At 38.0% G+C, this 15,348-nt stretch overlaps 1 protein-coding gene across 3 annotated transcripts in view; it reads right to left on the bottom strand.

Annotated features, from left to right (window-relative positions):
- Positions 1-15,348, bottom strand: part of PDE10A (phosphodiesterase 10A) — a 603,707-nt gene that overhangs the window by 191,677 nt on the left and 396,682 nt on the right. For all 3 annotated transcript variants that reach the window (XM_043511279.1, XM_038397222.2, XM_043511278.1), the window contains exon 2: positions 5,971-6,099. In XM_043511279.1, the coding sequence (XP_043367214.1) occupies positions 5,971-6,099 (129 nt within the window). The remainder of the gene's footprint in view (positions 1-5,970; positions 6,100-15,348) is intronic.

Consider the following 15,348-nt stretch of genomic DNA (forward strand, 5'->3'; position numbering starts at 1 on the left):
AATAATTCCCCTGCCCCCCTTTATCTTGCCATTGTAACTCGAACAACTATAGGGATGTTGCTTACCCTTCACCCTGCCCCTCCCAAAAAAACAACTTTGGCCAGAGACCATGCATGGAGTGTTTCTGCCCAAAAGTTTCAGAGTAGCAGCCGTGTTAGTCTGTATTCGCAAAAAGAAAAGGAGTACTTGTGGCACCTTAGAGACTAACAAATTTCACAAAAGCTTATGCTCAAATAAATTTGTTAGTCTCTAAGGTGCCACAAGTACTCCTTTTCTTTTTGCCCAAAAGTTCAATTTTTTCAGAAAATTAAGAGCATGTAAACCAAAGGGTTATTCACTCAAATTGTTTTGCAAGCTTAACGATAGCACTTACTATCAAGTGAATGCTATAATATACAAAAATTTAATTGCAAGCTGAATTTGTATGGAATGGATCTGTTATTTTAATTGCCTTCTTATGTAGATTATTATTGAATACACCAGTTACATAATGGAATGCCACCATCTGTCAACACATTGACTTTACAGCTCTTCATGCTTACTTTGAGAGAGACTAGTTAACTTTTCTGCCTAATTTTCTTGGAATTATATATATAAGCACATACCAGAATGTTGCAAAATTTCAATTTTAGAGACAATTCCAGGTTTAGCAAAGAAGAGATAAAACTCAGCCAATGTCTAAAAGGCACCAATGAATGTCCTTCACATGTACTTAAATATGAAATGGAACTACAGATTATGTTACAAATCATATTTATAAGTATGTGAATCACAGATGTGAAAGATCCTAATGTAACCAAAGCAGGAAGAGTCAAAGCTTCAATTTTTCTACTTTGTGATATATTACAGTGGTTCTTAACCATTCTGTACAGCTAGCCTGCACATTCCTAAAATTGTTCCTCAACAATAAATGTTAGAGTGTCTTCTTTCTGTTTGTCTTAGTTCTAGGATAATTTGTTCTCTTCATATTACTCTTATTTTGTGTTCCTCTCATTTGTTTGCATGCCTCAGAATTGTCTGTCATTTTGTTGTGTCTCTGTTCAATATTTTGTTCTGAGTCGTTATTAGATAGATCATTTGCTATGATATGATTCTTCTCTTTTCATGAATCATTGTATTCAGTCTTTTGTGTATGTGTTTTTCATATGCATTTTTCCATTCTCTTTTGGTGTCTTCTGTTTTCTTCTTTTTAGTGCCAAGCGTAGAAAGGGAAATGTTAGAATGTTGTGAAGGCCAAAACCATAATGGGGTTCAAGAAAGAATTAGATAAATTCATGGGGAATAGGTCCATCAATGGCTATTAGACAAGATGGTCAGGATACAACCCAATGCTCTGGGTATCCCTAGTCTCCGATTACCAGAAGCTACGTGTGGATGACAAAGGATGGATCACTCAATGATTTCCTGTTCTGTTCTTTCTTCTGAAGCATCTGACACTGGCCACTGTCAGAAGATAGGATACTGGTCTAGATGGACTATTGGTCTGACCCAGTATGGCCATTCTTATGAGAAGGAAAAACAGTTGGCATGCATTTCAATGGTGCAAGTTATATTTTGCACATATGACTACAGGAACTTCCAAGAACAACCTTAATTTCAAAGAACTGAGCAATCTGGAGTAGTTTTAAAATATGAATATCTGCCTGTACAACTCCGCAGAGCCAAGAATATGTACAACCACACCTCCCCAGCATAGCAAAGAGAATTTTCAAAGTCCAATAGTGAACATCCTTTCAACTCTGAGCTTCATATTACTTACATATGGAAGGCAATCACTTATTTCTGAATTCCTTTTCCATTGTGCTCAACAGCATTTGCTTACTATAGGTATTTGGTAAACTTACATAATAGTAAATATGAAACAATCAACACATGTATGAAAAGGCAATCTAGATGTTCAAGTAATCCTCTAAATTTGCATAATTATATTTTTATATAGCTATTGGACAGAGATGTAAGTATATACAGAATCTGACATGTCCAATTATATCTTCATTTTATTGTTGTCAAGATTTCACTCATTTCAAAATTTCATACTTACCAAGCTCGATGCAACTCATTCAGAGTTTATATTTGCAGCTGAACATCAGAAGAAAAACATACAGTAGTGACTGCTTCTCATTATAATAGCATCCTTAGGATGTATTCAATATGTTAGTTTCTTAAAAGATTATGACTTTTTGACATTACAGTTAATATATAGCATATGTGGTTTTCTTTCAGAAATAAAAATAGTCTTTTTGGCTTATGTTTATCTAAAACATTTTCCTTTGCAAAGTCCAAAATGGAATAGCTGAAGTATTTTTGCATGTACAATGGTCCATTTAGGGCAACTGCTTCCAAAGCTTTGTCAGGATCCTACTCATAATAAAATATCCTGAAGATTAAATTAACAAATATGTATAATTAATAACATTTCTCCCATTATTTATTAATTGTGGTTTCCTCATCTGTAGACTGGGGAGTGTAATACTTTCCTATCTTACAAGAAGGTTGTGATCATTAATGAATGTTTGTATAAAGTTCTGAAAATATAAAAAGTGTTATATGAATGCAAATTAATAATAATTTGAAGGAAATTATTTCTCTTCTCCTTGGTTACAGTTGTTCAGATGTCACCTGACCAGAATGAAGGTTGCTGAGAGGCATATTTATTTGCCTGATTTTGTAAATAGCTCCAGCATTTTTCCATCTAATTTTGCGAAGTCCTGAAATGGCAATACAATGCCACCCAGGCAAATCTCCCTACAAACAGTTTGAAAATACACTCATGAGTACACCTAAAATCTGGATTTGGACATTCAATAAATATGCAAAAACATGCTTCCTTATTGGGCCAATGGAAATCACAATTATTGTTTCTGAAACTTTTAGCTTTATCTCCTTCAAAATGTTACTTATAAAATTTTTTTTTAGATTTAAGAAAAACCTGGCTCAAAATCAGAGACTTCTAGCTATCTCTCACAAAAATATAAAGAAAATCTGTAACAATCTATAGATTGACTTCACATTTCAAGAAAAACCAAGGTTTATTGACCCTAGAGTTGCCAACTGTCTAATCACATAAAACCAAATACCCTTGCCCCGCCCCCTGCCCTGCTCCTTCCCCAAGGACCTGGCCCTGCCCTGCCCCTTCTCACTCCATCCTCCTTCCCTCCGTTGTTGCTTGCTCTCCCCCGCCCCGGCAGGGGGTTGGGGTATGGGAGGGGGTATGGGCTGGGGGTGGGCCCAGGGTTTTGGAGTGTGGGAGGGGACTTGGGCTGAGCCTGGGACAAGAGGTTAGGGTGCAGGAGGGGGTGCAGGCTCTGGGAGGGAGTTTGGGTACATAAAGGGGCTCAGGGCTGGGACAAGGGGTTGGAGTGCAGGAGGAGATGAGGGGTACGGGCTGTGGGAGGGAGTTTGGGTGTAGGTGGGGGCTTACGGTTGGGGCCGGAAGTTGTGGTGCAGGAGAGGATGCGGGGTGTGGGCTCCATCTGGGCGGTGCTTACCTCAGGCAACTCCCGGAAGTGACCGGCATGTCCCTGCAGCTCCTAAGCCAGGCGGCTCCGCGCACAACCAATGCCTGCAGGCACTACCCCTGTAGCTCCCATTGGCCATGGTTCCTGGCCAATGGGAGCTGTGGAGCCAGTGCTCGGGGCGGGGCAGTGTGTGGAGCCTCCCGGATTGCCTCTGTGCCTCGGGGCCGCAAGGACATGCCAGCCGCTTCCGGGAACCGCACAGAGCCAGCCCTCCCCGCTGTGCCACCGACCAGATTTTTGGCCTATTAAAATCTCCTAGATTGCTTTCAATAGCAACTGGGAGACTGAGGCCGATTCCAGAAGACTCCTGGCCAATCTGGGAGAGTTGGCAACCCTAATTGACCCTCAAGGTCAATATTTACCTTGTCTTTGTTAACTAGTTGGCTCAATACAACTTGAAGCTTATTTCCACAGAAGTCACCATTATTATAACTTTTTCATGTCACACCCAAGTGTGTGAACAATCATCATAAGATAATGGCAGCAGAGAAATTCTAAGCAAACCAAAATAACTTCTACTTAAAACTGCCATGTTCTCTGAACTGAAACACTATCTGAAACTTTCTGCCGCATTTAAGCACTCATATTCTTAACTCACACCATAATCTACATTTCACACGGAAGATCACTCCCTGTACATATCCTGGCCTGTTGCAGAAAATCACAGAGTGGAAAGACACTATTGTGATCTAAAATAATGATTTTCCTGGGAGCACCAAAGTATTTACTAATTTGTAAGAAGTCTGACTCAAATGAGTCCATTAGTGGTTACTAGGCTATTCTGCATCCCACCCCACAAAGCTCTCCATACAGACATAGTATACACTTATGGTTCTATTGGGTATCACAGTTCCCATGAGTATCAGTCAAAATAAAAAAACCCAAACTTTTAGCTCCATACTTGACACACAAACTTGATACAGAAAAATGCTGTTGTGTATGTGTAGATAGATTATAAATATAAACACTTTGTTGTGTATCCATTAAGGTTGCACTATACCTATATCTAAAACAAAACCACAAAAGTAAAAGAAAGAAAAACTAAGGAACCTAATAGTACGTACCCACCACTCCTTTTCCTAAACACAGGCATCTCACCATAAGAACAATCACCATACACCAAAGAAAATACACTGCATCTTAACTCTGCACACGTAATAAGGCCATCCATACAGTACTACCTTTCACAAACTCCTTAGCACCATTACCACAAACAGACCAGATTCACCCACCACTATCCTTTCTGCATTGTTGTAGAAAATCACATTCACTCGTATTTGGGAAAGTGGCAATATTCCATATATTTAAAATGGGGAATATCATTCGAACTAGTATTTTAAAAAAACAAAACAAAACAAAAACTATTTATTGCTGCATATACGGAGCAAAATCAGGCTTTTTTCCCCAAACTACTGTACTGCAACCTCATGTACAATTTGCTACTGTGATCCAGAACTTTACTAGAATTTATTCTTTCCAAATATCTCCTTCGCATTGACACTCTGATGTCTGGATGATGTTTTTATTCTCATTTTTCCAGAAAAAATATCATTGTTATTGCCTGTCAATATTTTTCCTGGTAATTTTTATTTCTCTTCATTCCTCAGTGTTTGCAACAATTTTATTTAATTTCATCTGCAGACCTAGGTTCCAATGTTGCAAACTACTGAACAAGCAAGGACCTTTCAACTCACAGCTCCACTAAATTCACAACGGTTCCAAATATCCATTCACGTACAACAGCTTGTAGGACTGAGGCATTAGTTAACAAGTTGGTTATCAGCAAGTCCAGATCATTAAAAGGAGAAGAGCTCTGTGTAGCTCTAAGTCTGTCTCTTTCACAATAGAAATTGATCCAAGAAAAGATAATACCTTACCCACCTTGTCTCTCTAATGTTAAGTATAAATTAAGCCTAATACTGATCCTGCAGCAGCACAAGAACCTCCCCATAATTCAGTACATTGCTTTTTATCATTACCCTTTGCTTACAATCCATGTGTCACTGCTCATACCCAAACCCATTTTAATTCATGTTGCATGTAGGAATTTGTGAGGTAACGTACCAACTATTTTACTGAAGGCTACATATTATGTGTTGCATAACCTTCTTTCAGTATTTTAGCAATTGAGAGGTAAGAAACAAAATTATGTTCTCAATAAACTTGCACCGATGTAACAAAGATTAATGCTTGGCCCAAATGTTCATATTTATTCATTTTCAGTTACAATTATTGGACTAAACTTCTACAAAGGAATACCAGTACATTCAACCAGAAATAGCTAACGGCTAGAAACAAGGAATTCTTAGCCTATTTTTTTTTACTTTATTAAAAATTTTGCAACCTTGACATGTAAGCTACAAAATACAAGTTTTAAAAAATGAAGCCGTTTATAAAACCAATCTCCAATCTGTTTAACATTAATGTTTAATCACAAACAACAAGATTTTACCTTCCTGTCTGTTGTTTTTTCTCTTCAGCCATTTTTCCACTGTCTCAGCACTTACACTTTCTGATACAAATTCATCCAGTACCTGGGGGTGAAGAGAAAGATAGGCCTTCACTTTTTCATCTGTCAAACCTGCAAAAGAGAATATTAACTGATTACATTATTCCTTATAGTAATGCTTAGAGACCCCAATCTGGATCAGGGCTCCCAATTGTGCTAAGGGCTGTAAAAATACACATGGTTCCTGACCTGAAGCTAGGGTTGCCAACTTTCTACTCACACAAAATCGAACATCTTTGCCCTGCACCGCCCCGCCCCTCCTCCAAGACCCCACCCATGCCCTGCCCTTCTCTGAGGCCACACCTCCCGCTCACTCCATCCTCCTTCCCTCTGTCGCTCGCTCTCTCCACCCTCACTGACTCACTCATTTTCACCTGGACGGTATCAGAGGTGCAGGCTCTGGGCAGCACTTACCTCAAGCAGCAAGCATGTCCCCCTCCAGCTCCTATGCAGAGCAGCGGAGCTGCAGCCAGGCGGCTCTGTGCACTGCCCCATCAGCAGGCACTGCCCCCACAGTTCCTGGCCAATGGGAGCTGTGGGGGCGGTGCTTGGGGCGGGGGGCAGCATGCGGAGCCCCCTGGCTACTCTGACACATAGGAGCCAGAGGGGGGACTTGCCAGCTGCTTCCCCAGAGCCACATGGCATGGAGGCTAGCAGGGAGCCTGCCAGCCCCCGCTGCACAGCATCACCAACCGGACAGTCAACAGCCCGGTCAGCAGTACTGACCAGAGCCTCCAGGATCCCTTTTTGACCGAGTATTCTGGTCGAAAACCAGACATTTGGTCACCCTACCTGAAGCGTTTACAATCTAAGACAGGAAATGACATGCAAAGAGTGGGAAAAGGGGATATGGATCCATTCATGGAATACATTTCCACTATAAAAAGATGCATGGAAGAACACACAAAGGCTGTTATGGGTGTTGTGGGAGAAAAGTATAGACAGGAAAAATCAAGGCTGGAATCGCTGGTGCAGTGATAGGAGACATGTAGGCAGCTTTGAAGGGAAATGGGGAGGGAGTGGAGCAATTTCAGGGGCAGCACGATCTAAGCAAGAGGATTTTGTCAGATGCCTTTTGTTAGATTGGAGAGATGGGATGTGAGAGGAGGAAACTGCAATAGGTGGGGTGTAAAAGCCTAAATGGGATTTTTTGAAGCAAGGACAGAGATTTTAGAGACATTACAGAGGAACAACCAGAAAACTTAGGACACAGCCAGAGGGGGTAGGGTGAAGAAAAGTGAGTAGTCAAAGATCACCATTGGGTTATAGACCTGAATGACATGATGGCTGGTGATAGTGTCATCAGTAACACCAAAGGGAAAGTAGGGGTGGTTTTGAATGACAAATCAAGAGTTCAGTTTTGGCCAGGCTGAATATAAACTAACAGTGAGACATTCAGGATGTTATAATTGGAGAGACAGGCGGAGATGTGGGATTGGATGGAGGAAGGTGGTCGGGGTAAACATGTCTCATATACAGTGCCAAACTCAGTGTCATCATTTAAACAGCAACAAGAGCAATAACTACAATAACATGTAACATCAAAATTAGGTGGGAACTTAAAAAGGAAAAAAGTTGCAGATATAGCTTCAGAAGCAGAAGCAATATTCTAACCAACAAGCAACCATTATGTTAGAAATTCAGTTATCATGCTAAGATTACACTTAACGGTAAATTTCTTTACAATATCTAACAGGAAACCAGTGATACGTATTTTAGAAAATGCAGGACAACCAACAGGCCAAATCAGAAATTCTATGATATGGGAAATTCCTGATATCATAAACCTACTGTACCATTCAAAAGTCCACTTAATGTAACTATTCATTTCAGGGATGTGCAAGTGAAATGAAGCTAAAATTTTTCAAGGGAGAATAGGAAACAACTCTAACTGCCTTGAGAGAGATGCATGTTTTCGCAAACAGAAGGTATACTGAATGCAGAAGTGTTAATTAGTTCTGCTGGGGACTGAAGTAACAATTGCAGTAACTCCTTAACTACTGCTTCTCTTCCAGAGTTGTGTGTACATAAACATATTTTCAGTGCAGCTGTGAATTAACGACAGAGTTAGCACAAGTAATGAAAAAGCAGATCAGCATTAGACAAACCTGAAACTCTCCCCAAACAGTGTTAAGTTTGTTTTGAGAATACCGACACAATACCGAAACACAGATGCTTCTTTTCATATTTCTTGCTTAGTACAGTGTTAGAATGCACTGAAAAACATCTTCAGCCACTGAGATTATAAATTGTAATAATATTCTATAGTAATTTTAAAAATATTATAGCTAGTGTCTTTCAGAATGAAAATATTTGACAAGTAACATCAAAATCCTAAAACAAACACAGCACTGACATAATTTTGTACTATCCAGATTCACTAACACTGAATGTTGGAGCTGCAACACTAGATCAGCCACACCAGACCACTAGTACCAAATTGACCACAGATCATACCATTAGTACCAAATTAGTGCAGAATCTCAGTCCACCTAATCCATGTATATTGCCTCCAGCTGCAATCAGCACTTGATGCAGCAGATAATAGTTTCAAAATACCAACTGACCATGCTTGCACAATTTAAGTTAGACCACTTAGCTAGGTGCTTGATTTTCATTTGTGATGAGCAGTTGGAACTCTCATTTAAGTCAATGAGAGCAGCAGCTGCACAGCAACTCTGAAATTCAGATTACTTCTTTGGATGCCTAACCTTAGGCAACCATATTTTAAATGTATACCATAATGCATCTACCATAATCCAGATGTGCATGCTCTGCACTCTCAATCAATGTAGATAATCATCTACATCCTAAAGAATTAGATTTGGTTACCTATATATAATTTTTGTAACTGGCTGCACAAAGAAATACATAATGTTTTGGTATATAAAATACTGGTATTCTTATGGGGCAATATGATAATATGTTTATAGTAATGATGTATAACAAACATTTTGGAGATTCAATTCAGTTAAGCATCAGAAAGTTGTTTAACTTAGCCAAAGCTCTCCGGTCTAAAAATACGGCTGATAACTCATTAGTACAGAAATGCCCGCTATTTTCCAGGTTCTATGCAGATTGCAAGGACAGAAAAAAATAGCATTTTGTAGTACTCCTGCCTCTGGCCAAAACTAGGAATCGGGAGGCATGTGAAACATAAAAAAAAATTAACTCCTACAAGGTTTGATTTGAATTTTAAGTGAAAGTTCAGGTCTCCTCTCATTTATCTGAACTAGTCAGCTAATTCTTAAATTTACATTGAAACATAATGTTAAAAAATTATTAACTATGGCCCAATCTTGTAAATCATTACTTAACTTGAGATATTGCGGAAATTGCAGATTCCCCAATATTAGGTTTCCACCACAGTTTCGATAGTGGGAGCCCCCGCTCTAAGCCCCAGGCAGCTGACAGCAGAAAATCACAGAAAAGTAATAATGGAATTTATTACTGGAAATAATAAGGTCCATTATTACTGGTCTGCAATTTTCCATGGCTTATCCACAACCCAGCCACAATTTTTTTTTGACAATCATCCTGCAATTCAAGTAGGACCTTACTTATGAGTATAGTCCTTATTCCTTGCCTTTCAAGAAAAGGAACATGTGCTTTAAACTTTTATAGGATCAAGTCCTATGTTAACACTTGCCATCATTCAGTAAAATGTCCACAGGAACTAAGAGCTTACATATACATTCCATACGTTTAACTATAACTTCAAAAATAATTTTGTCCCAAATGTCTTGCAACTTCAGCTACCCTGCGCTGAGGCTTCTGTTTTAACCTCATGAGGACATGTGAGTCTTTCGGTCAATAGGAGAATTCCAGCAGTAATCCAAAAGGAGGACACTTGCATTTGGCTAAGTTGTACATGTCCACACTTGGCTCTGTGTGTGTGTGTGTGTGTGTGTGTGTGTGTGTGTGTGTGTGTGTGTGTGTGTGTGTGTGTGTGTGTGTGTGTGTGTGTGAGAGAGAGACAATTAGAATAGAATAAATAGGTTCTAAATTCTATTCTATAATTGCAGAGGTGAAAAGAAGTGGCAAGATTAATTACAAAATAATAATTTGAACTAATTTTCTTTGAAACATAAAGCAGGTATTTTATCTAGGTTCTAATCTTTAGCCTCCTCTATAGAAAAAGAAATGTTATAGCCACATTAAGAAACCATGTTTTAACCTTACAGACTTTAAACACTGTTCACTTAATGTGGCTATAAAAATTATTTTTCTTCTGTACATGAAGACAAATAAAAGTGTTATAGTACAGTTTGGTCACAAAAATATTTATTACATTTAAACAGAGCTATTTTATGGTATATATGGGGCTTTCCATGTCACAGGAATTTATAGGTATTAAGTTAGCTACACCACTCTCTTGTTGATCCCTCAGTGCAAGGGAATCATATTGCAGAATTAAAAAGATAATACTCAATTAATAAAAAATTAACATAAAGGACTATAAAATTCATACCAAGATGCATGTGCCAGAAATTTTTCATACAAATCTGACATTTTTTTTTACAGAGCATTTAATTTCTTCAATAAAAAAAAACAGAATGAGAAGGAAGAAAAGGATAAGACAATTTTGCAATAATTTGCAAATCTCTCTTTAAATGTGTCAAAGCCTTAATTATCAGTGCTCTTAAAATATCCTTTTCTGTAAATTTAAAAATATGTATTTTTACATTAAAAATATTTTTTCTATTTCTCTCCACCTCCACCCAAACCTACAGCATATGTATATTAAATTAACTTAATTCACCTCTATGAATTAGAATTTACACTTGCAGATCTTTTGGAAGATACCATGAATGAAATCTTAGATCTCACTGACTTCAGTGGAGCCAGGATTTCACCCATGTTGTTAGCAATTCTGGCACTGAACATTTTAAAACTATGTAAACAGCATTTTACAGAAAACAAATCTCCAGAACTTTATTTCTATTTGATGAGCTCATAAAGTTTCACAGACCAGTTTCCTCCAAGGACCTACATTGGTTCTTCTGGCAGAAAATAATGAGCATTCTCATTTCCTGAAAACAATTCTATCCTCCGACAATGCAGGGATAGTATCAAGAGGGACAATCACTCAGGAGACCTGAACTTGGGCCACTAGCTTACTATACACAAAGCCAGAACACACAGAAAGGTTTGGAACAATTGATTCTTCTGGGAATTAAAAGGAAAACTTGCATCTCAGTTGACCATTCAATGGTTCCCTTTACGCATTAGACTTTGCCTTGCTGATTCATATATATCCTGTTCAATGGATTAAAAAAAAAACCCCACCACAATTCATCTTTCTTCCAATTCCCATTTTTCCTCTTTTTTAGGTGATAACCCTATATTTTGGTGCTGACATCCCTTGCTGCAACCTGCTAAGCCCCTGTTACGTACATGTTAACTATTTGTTCTGGTTTTGTGATTAAACAACAACGATTATAATGAAACTAAAACACAAAAAGGACCCGCGTATCAGATAAGTGCTTCCTTTCTTCGTTTCCCTCAGAACAAACTGTAAACAGAGAAATTGTGCAGGGTCTACCCTCTGCTTGTGCTAGGTCAACAGCTACTAACTTCCTGACCAGCACATTTGTTTAGGTTCTCTTTGTGGAGCTCACTTAGAAATGTTCCTTAGGCCATGCATCCAGTTCATAAAGTTAATTCATACACAGGGCAACTATTAATCAGAAGGACTTTTTTTTTTTCCCCTGGCTATTGCTGTCCTGATAGTCACTGAACACACATCACTGTTGCATAAATGACAACTTTCGTGTGAGTTTTACACACTGTTGTGCTCTTTGTGTCATTCAGGTTAGCTTGCTTATTCTATGGTCAGGAAGAGACTAACATTTTTGGAACTCTGTAAAATGAAGAAGGGAGAGAGGAAACAGCATAGTTTTTACAAGACAATTCCCTGATCCACAACAGTGGTATTTATCACTGAGGAGAGATAACCTATGTTGGAACTGGTTTATCCAGTAGCATTCAGGCAATATCCATCAGGCAAGAGGGAAAGAAAAGGAATACAAAGATGATTTTTCCTAATATTTTTCCATTTTGATTTGACTTGGTTAAGGTGTTAGCTGTGGCCTTCTCATATAGTGACTATAAATATTTGGATACTGTGTCCAGTGCATTCAAGTGTACAGTCAAGGTATGATCTGTTCCCTAATCTGGCACCAATACCTACGCAGTCTTTAAGGACAGATTTTTTTTAATTAAACTTCCTGGCCTTGAATGGAGCAGTCAAAGGGCAACATTTTTATTCTTGGCACAAGGCAACAGAAAACACTAAATTTAACATTACATTTGTCTTTATATCAAGGCAGAATTAGGGATGGAGTCTTTCCTCCTCTTCTTCCTGTCTACATTTTAACTAATTATAGAAAATCTGAATGTACATGTTTTTCTAATATTACTATTTAATGACATAGTTTAGTTTTCTAAGCACAAAAGTTGGAGCCAAGAATCCGAGTGCTAAATCTGGCTCTGCAATTTTTTTTCTTTGGCCTTAGGCCTGTCACTTAAAGTGCAGAACTTCAGTTTCCTCATCTGAGAAACAGAGGGAAATCTTACAATGTTATTGTGGTGATTAATTCACTAACTTTTCTAAAGCACTTTAAAGATGAATAGCACTGAAAGTACATACTGTAACAGCTAAGTATTAATATTATCCTTTATTTCTGATTCCATCATTCTAGTGGAACTAGAACACTTGGACCAACGGCATAACTAGAACTTGGATTCTGTTGCTAGTAGATGTACTACTCTCTCCTTTTTTAAAAAAAGAAAGCATGGTATGAATTGTAGTATTGGTGAAAGGTTTGGTTTGCAAAAGACTGACAGTTCTAGAGTCTGAGAACCTTCACTTGTCCACATGAAATCCCGAACGTTTTATTTGCCCCCACTTTTCATTTGCAGTGACTACAAAGCAAACATCAAAATGGATTTTTGAACTCACTGCTCAAAACCGGATTCTGCTTTTTCTAGTATCCAGTGTTAGTAAATAATCAAGAGCTTCACTAAATCAAACAGCAAATCCATAACAGAGTACATGCTATTGCTTTGATGAGAAAGATAATAAAGCCTGTACAAGAAAAACAAAGTGGACTTGTTGTAGCAATTGGGAGTACTACATAAGTGGAATATGTCCAGAGAATCAGTTTCACTGCAACTCAAATAAGTCTCCTGTTCACTATAACCCTTTTCAAAACGGCAGTCCCTCACAGAGTTTAAATAATTAATAAAATTTGACAATGACTGAGAGCAAATGCTTCAGCCACAGTGAGCTCAGCAATAGTTCACTCACAACCTAGGAAACTTTTACTGAGAGAAGAATGATGGGCAACAACACTGGAGCTATCCTTATACTTTTTTTAAAAAATACAACATGAACACGAAGCTCACAGAATAGGAGACTAATGCAACAAATATATGGGCACTCTCCCAGTTGATAAACATAATACTCATAATTTCTATGGTAGGATTTAGGAGAGACAGGATCTCTAAATATTGTCATAGTCTTATATACAGCAGTCCCTTCAAGATGCCTGCAAAATATTCCTTGGAAAATTAGTCTGTATGAACATTTTAGTTTTTCCAGTGCAAAACACTATCACTTTAACTTAAAAGACCATTGTATATTCAGCAAGTATGACAAGGTATATCCTTTAGAAAGTCGATGTCTTAAAAACTAAGTTTACAGGTTTAAATTTAATTTTCATATATGGACTTGAAAAACACAGAGGCAACTGAGTATGAAATGAGATTTTGTTCAAATAGGAGTGGAGGGGAGTTAGGATTTACAAAGAGAATGAAATCTTTCATTCCTGCACCCCCCCAAAAAATAAAAATCCTTCCTTCATTTGGAATTTACAATGAAACAAAAAATACCAAAATTACTTTTCTGCTATTAAATGTATATGTTTTGTAAGCCATATAAAAAAACATAAGTTCTTTAGACATTTTGTTCATTTTGTTTTCATTAACAGCCTAATTCTGGGACTCTTACATACGCTGTGTATCACTTTGCTCTGGGAGCAGCCTCATTGACCTCAGTGTAAAGCAGTGCTACTCAAAGTGGTGGTCCGCGGACCGGTGCTGATCCGTGAGCCGTTGGCTGCCGGTCTGTGCGCACATTGGGAAAAAAAATTGCTGGTCCCCCACATCAGATAGCTTGAGAAGCACTGGTGTAAAGTACTACTCACTTCCATGATGAATAGGTGGAAGAATTGGGCCCTGTAGCTACATTTTAAAAATCCGCTGTGTTTGGCACCAAGAGTAAGTCACAACCTTACAGCTCTCACAGTTTTATCACAAATCTTGCTTACTTGGTGTTGTACAAAAAGGTGCCAACTAACTGAGCCATTCATATGACTATGTGAGAATCTCATCTTTCATTTAAAAAAAGTTTCTAGCCCCCCCGGCTGTTGACAAAAATTTGAAAACATGAAACCTAAAGGTTCAAACACCAGGAAATCAATAAAAACAACCCAAATTTCATTTTTAAAATCTTGTGATTTTTAAGACAGTCTTGTGATAGGGTGGGGCGGGGGGTGGACCTGTCTCACAATTTTTCTACAAATCTATTTGGACATACTCCAGTCACTGCTATCCCTCAAAGTTCTTCTGCAAGGCCCACAGTGGAATATCTTATTGGTCTACACATGGCCAATCGCTTTAATAACTATTGCAAGAAAGACCACTAAGAAATTAAGACAGGTTTCAGAGTAGCAGCCGTGTTAGTCTGTATTTGCAAAAAGAAACTGAGTACTTATGGCACCTTAGAGACTAACAAATTTATTTGAGCATAAGCTTTCATGAGAGCTTATGCTCAAATAAATTTGTTAGTCTCTAAGGTGCCACAAGTACTCCATTTCTTTTTAAGAAATTAAGCAGATTTTTAAGTATAGACCAACAATGATGGGGGAAAACATTTTCAAATATTACAACTCCTTTGGTAACAGAAGTTTAAAAAAAAAAAGCTGGTTTTGCTCTAACTCTGATGGACCACTGCAAATATTTGACAAGGGCAAATTCATCACTTCTCTTCACAATTAAGAGGGATATTGTACCAAGCATAAACTTTAGCAAAAACGCATTATGACAGACTACAGATTAGAAAACAACCTTACCTCCAATAAAGGTAAAAATTTTGTAATGTTAAAATAAATCCTTTCATTTGGACCCTAAAAATGATGAACAGATGTATAACAGCACTTCCTATAAATAAGCATTTGAACTGGAGTGTCATAGTTGGCACAGTGAGATCTTTGACATGAAAAATTCTCAAATTAATCCAGCAAGGAAATGTCAATG

Source organism: Dermochelys coriacea, chromosome 3 (assembly GCF_009764565.3).
Source record: "Dermochelys coriacea isolate rDerCor1 chromosome 3, rDerCor1.pri.v4, whole genome shotgun sequence".
Lineage (NCBI taxonomy): Eukaryota > Metazoa > Chordata > Testudines > Dermochelyidae > Dermochelys > Dermochelys coriacea.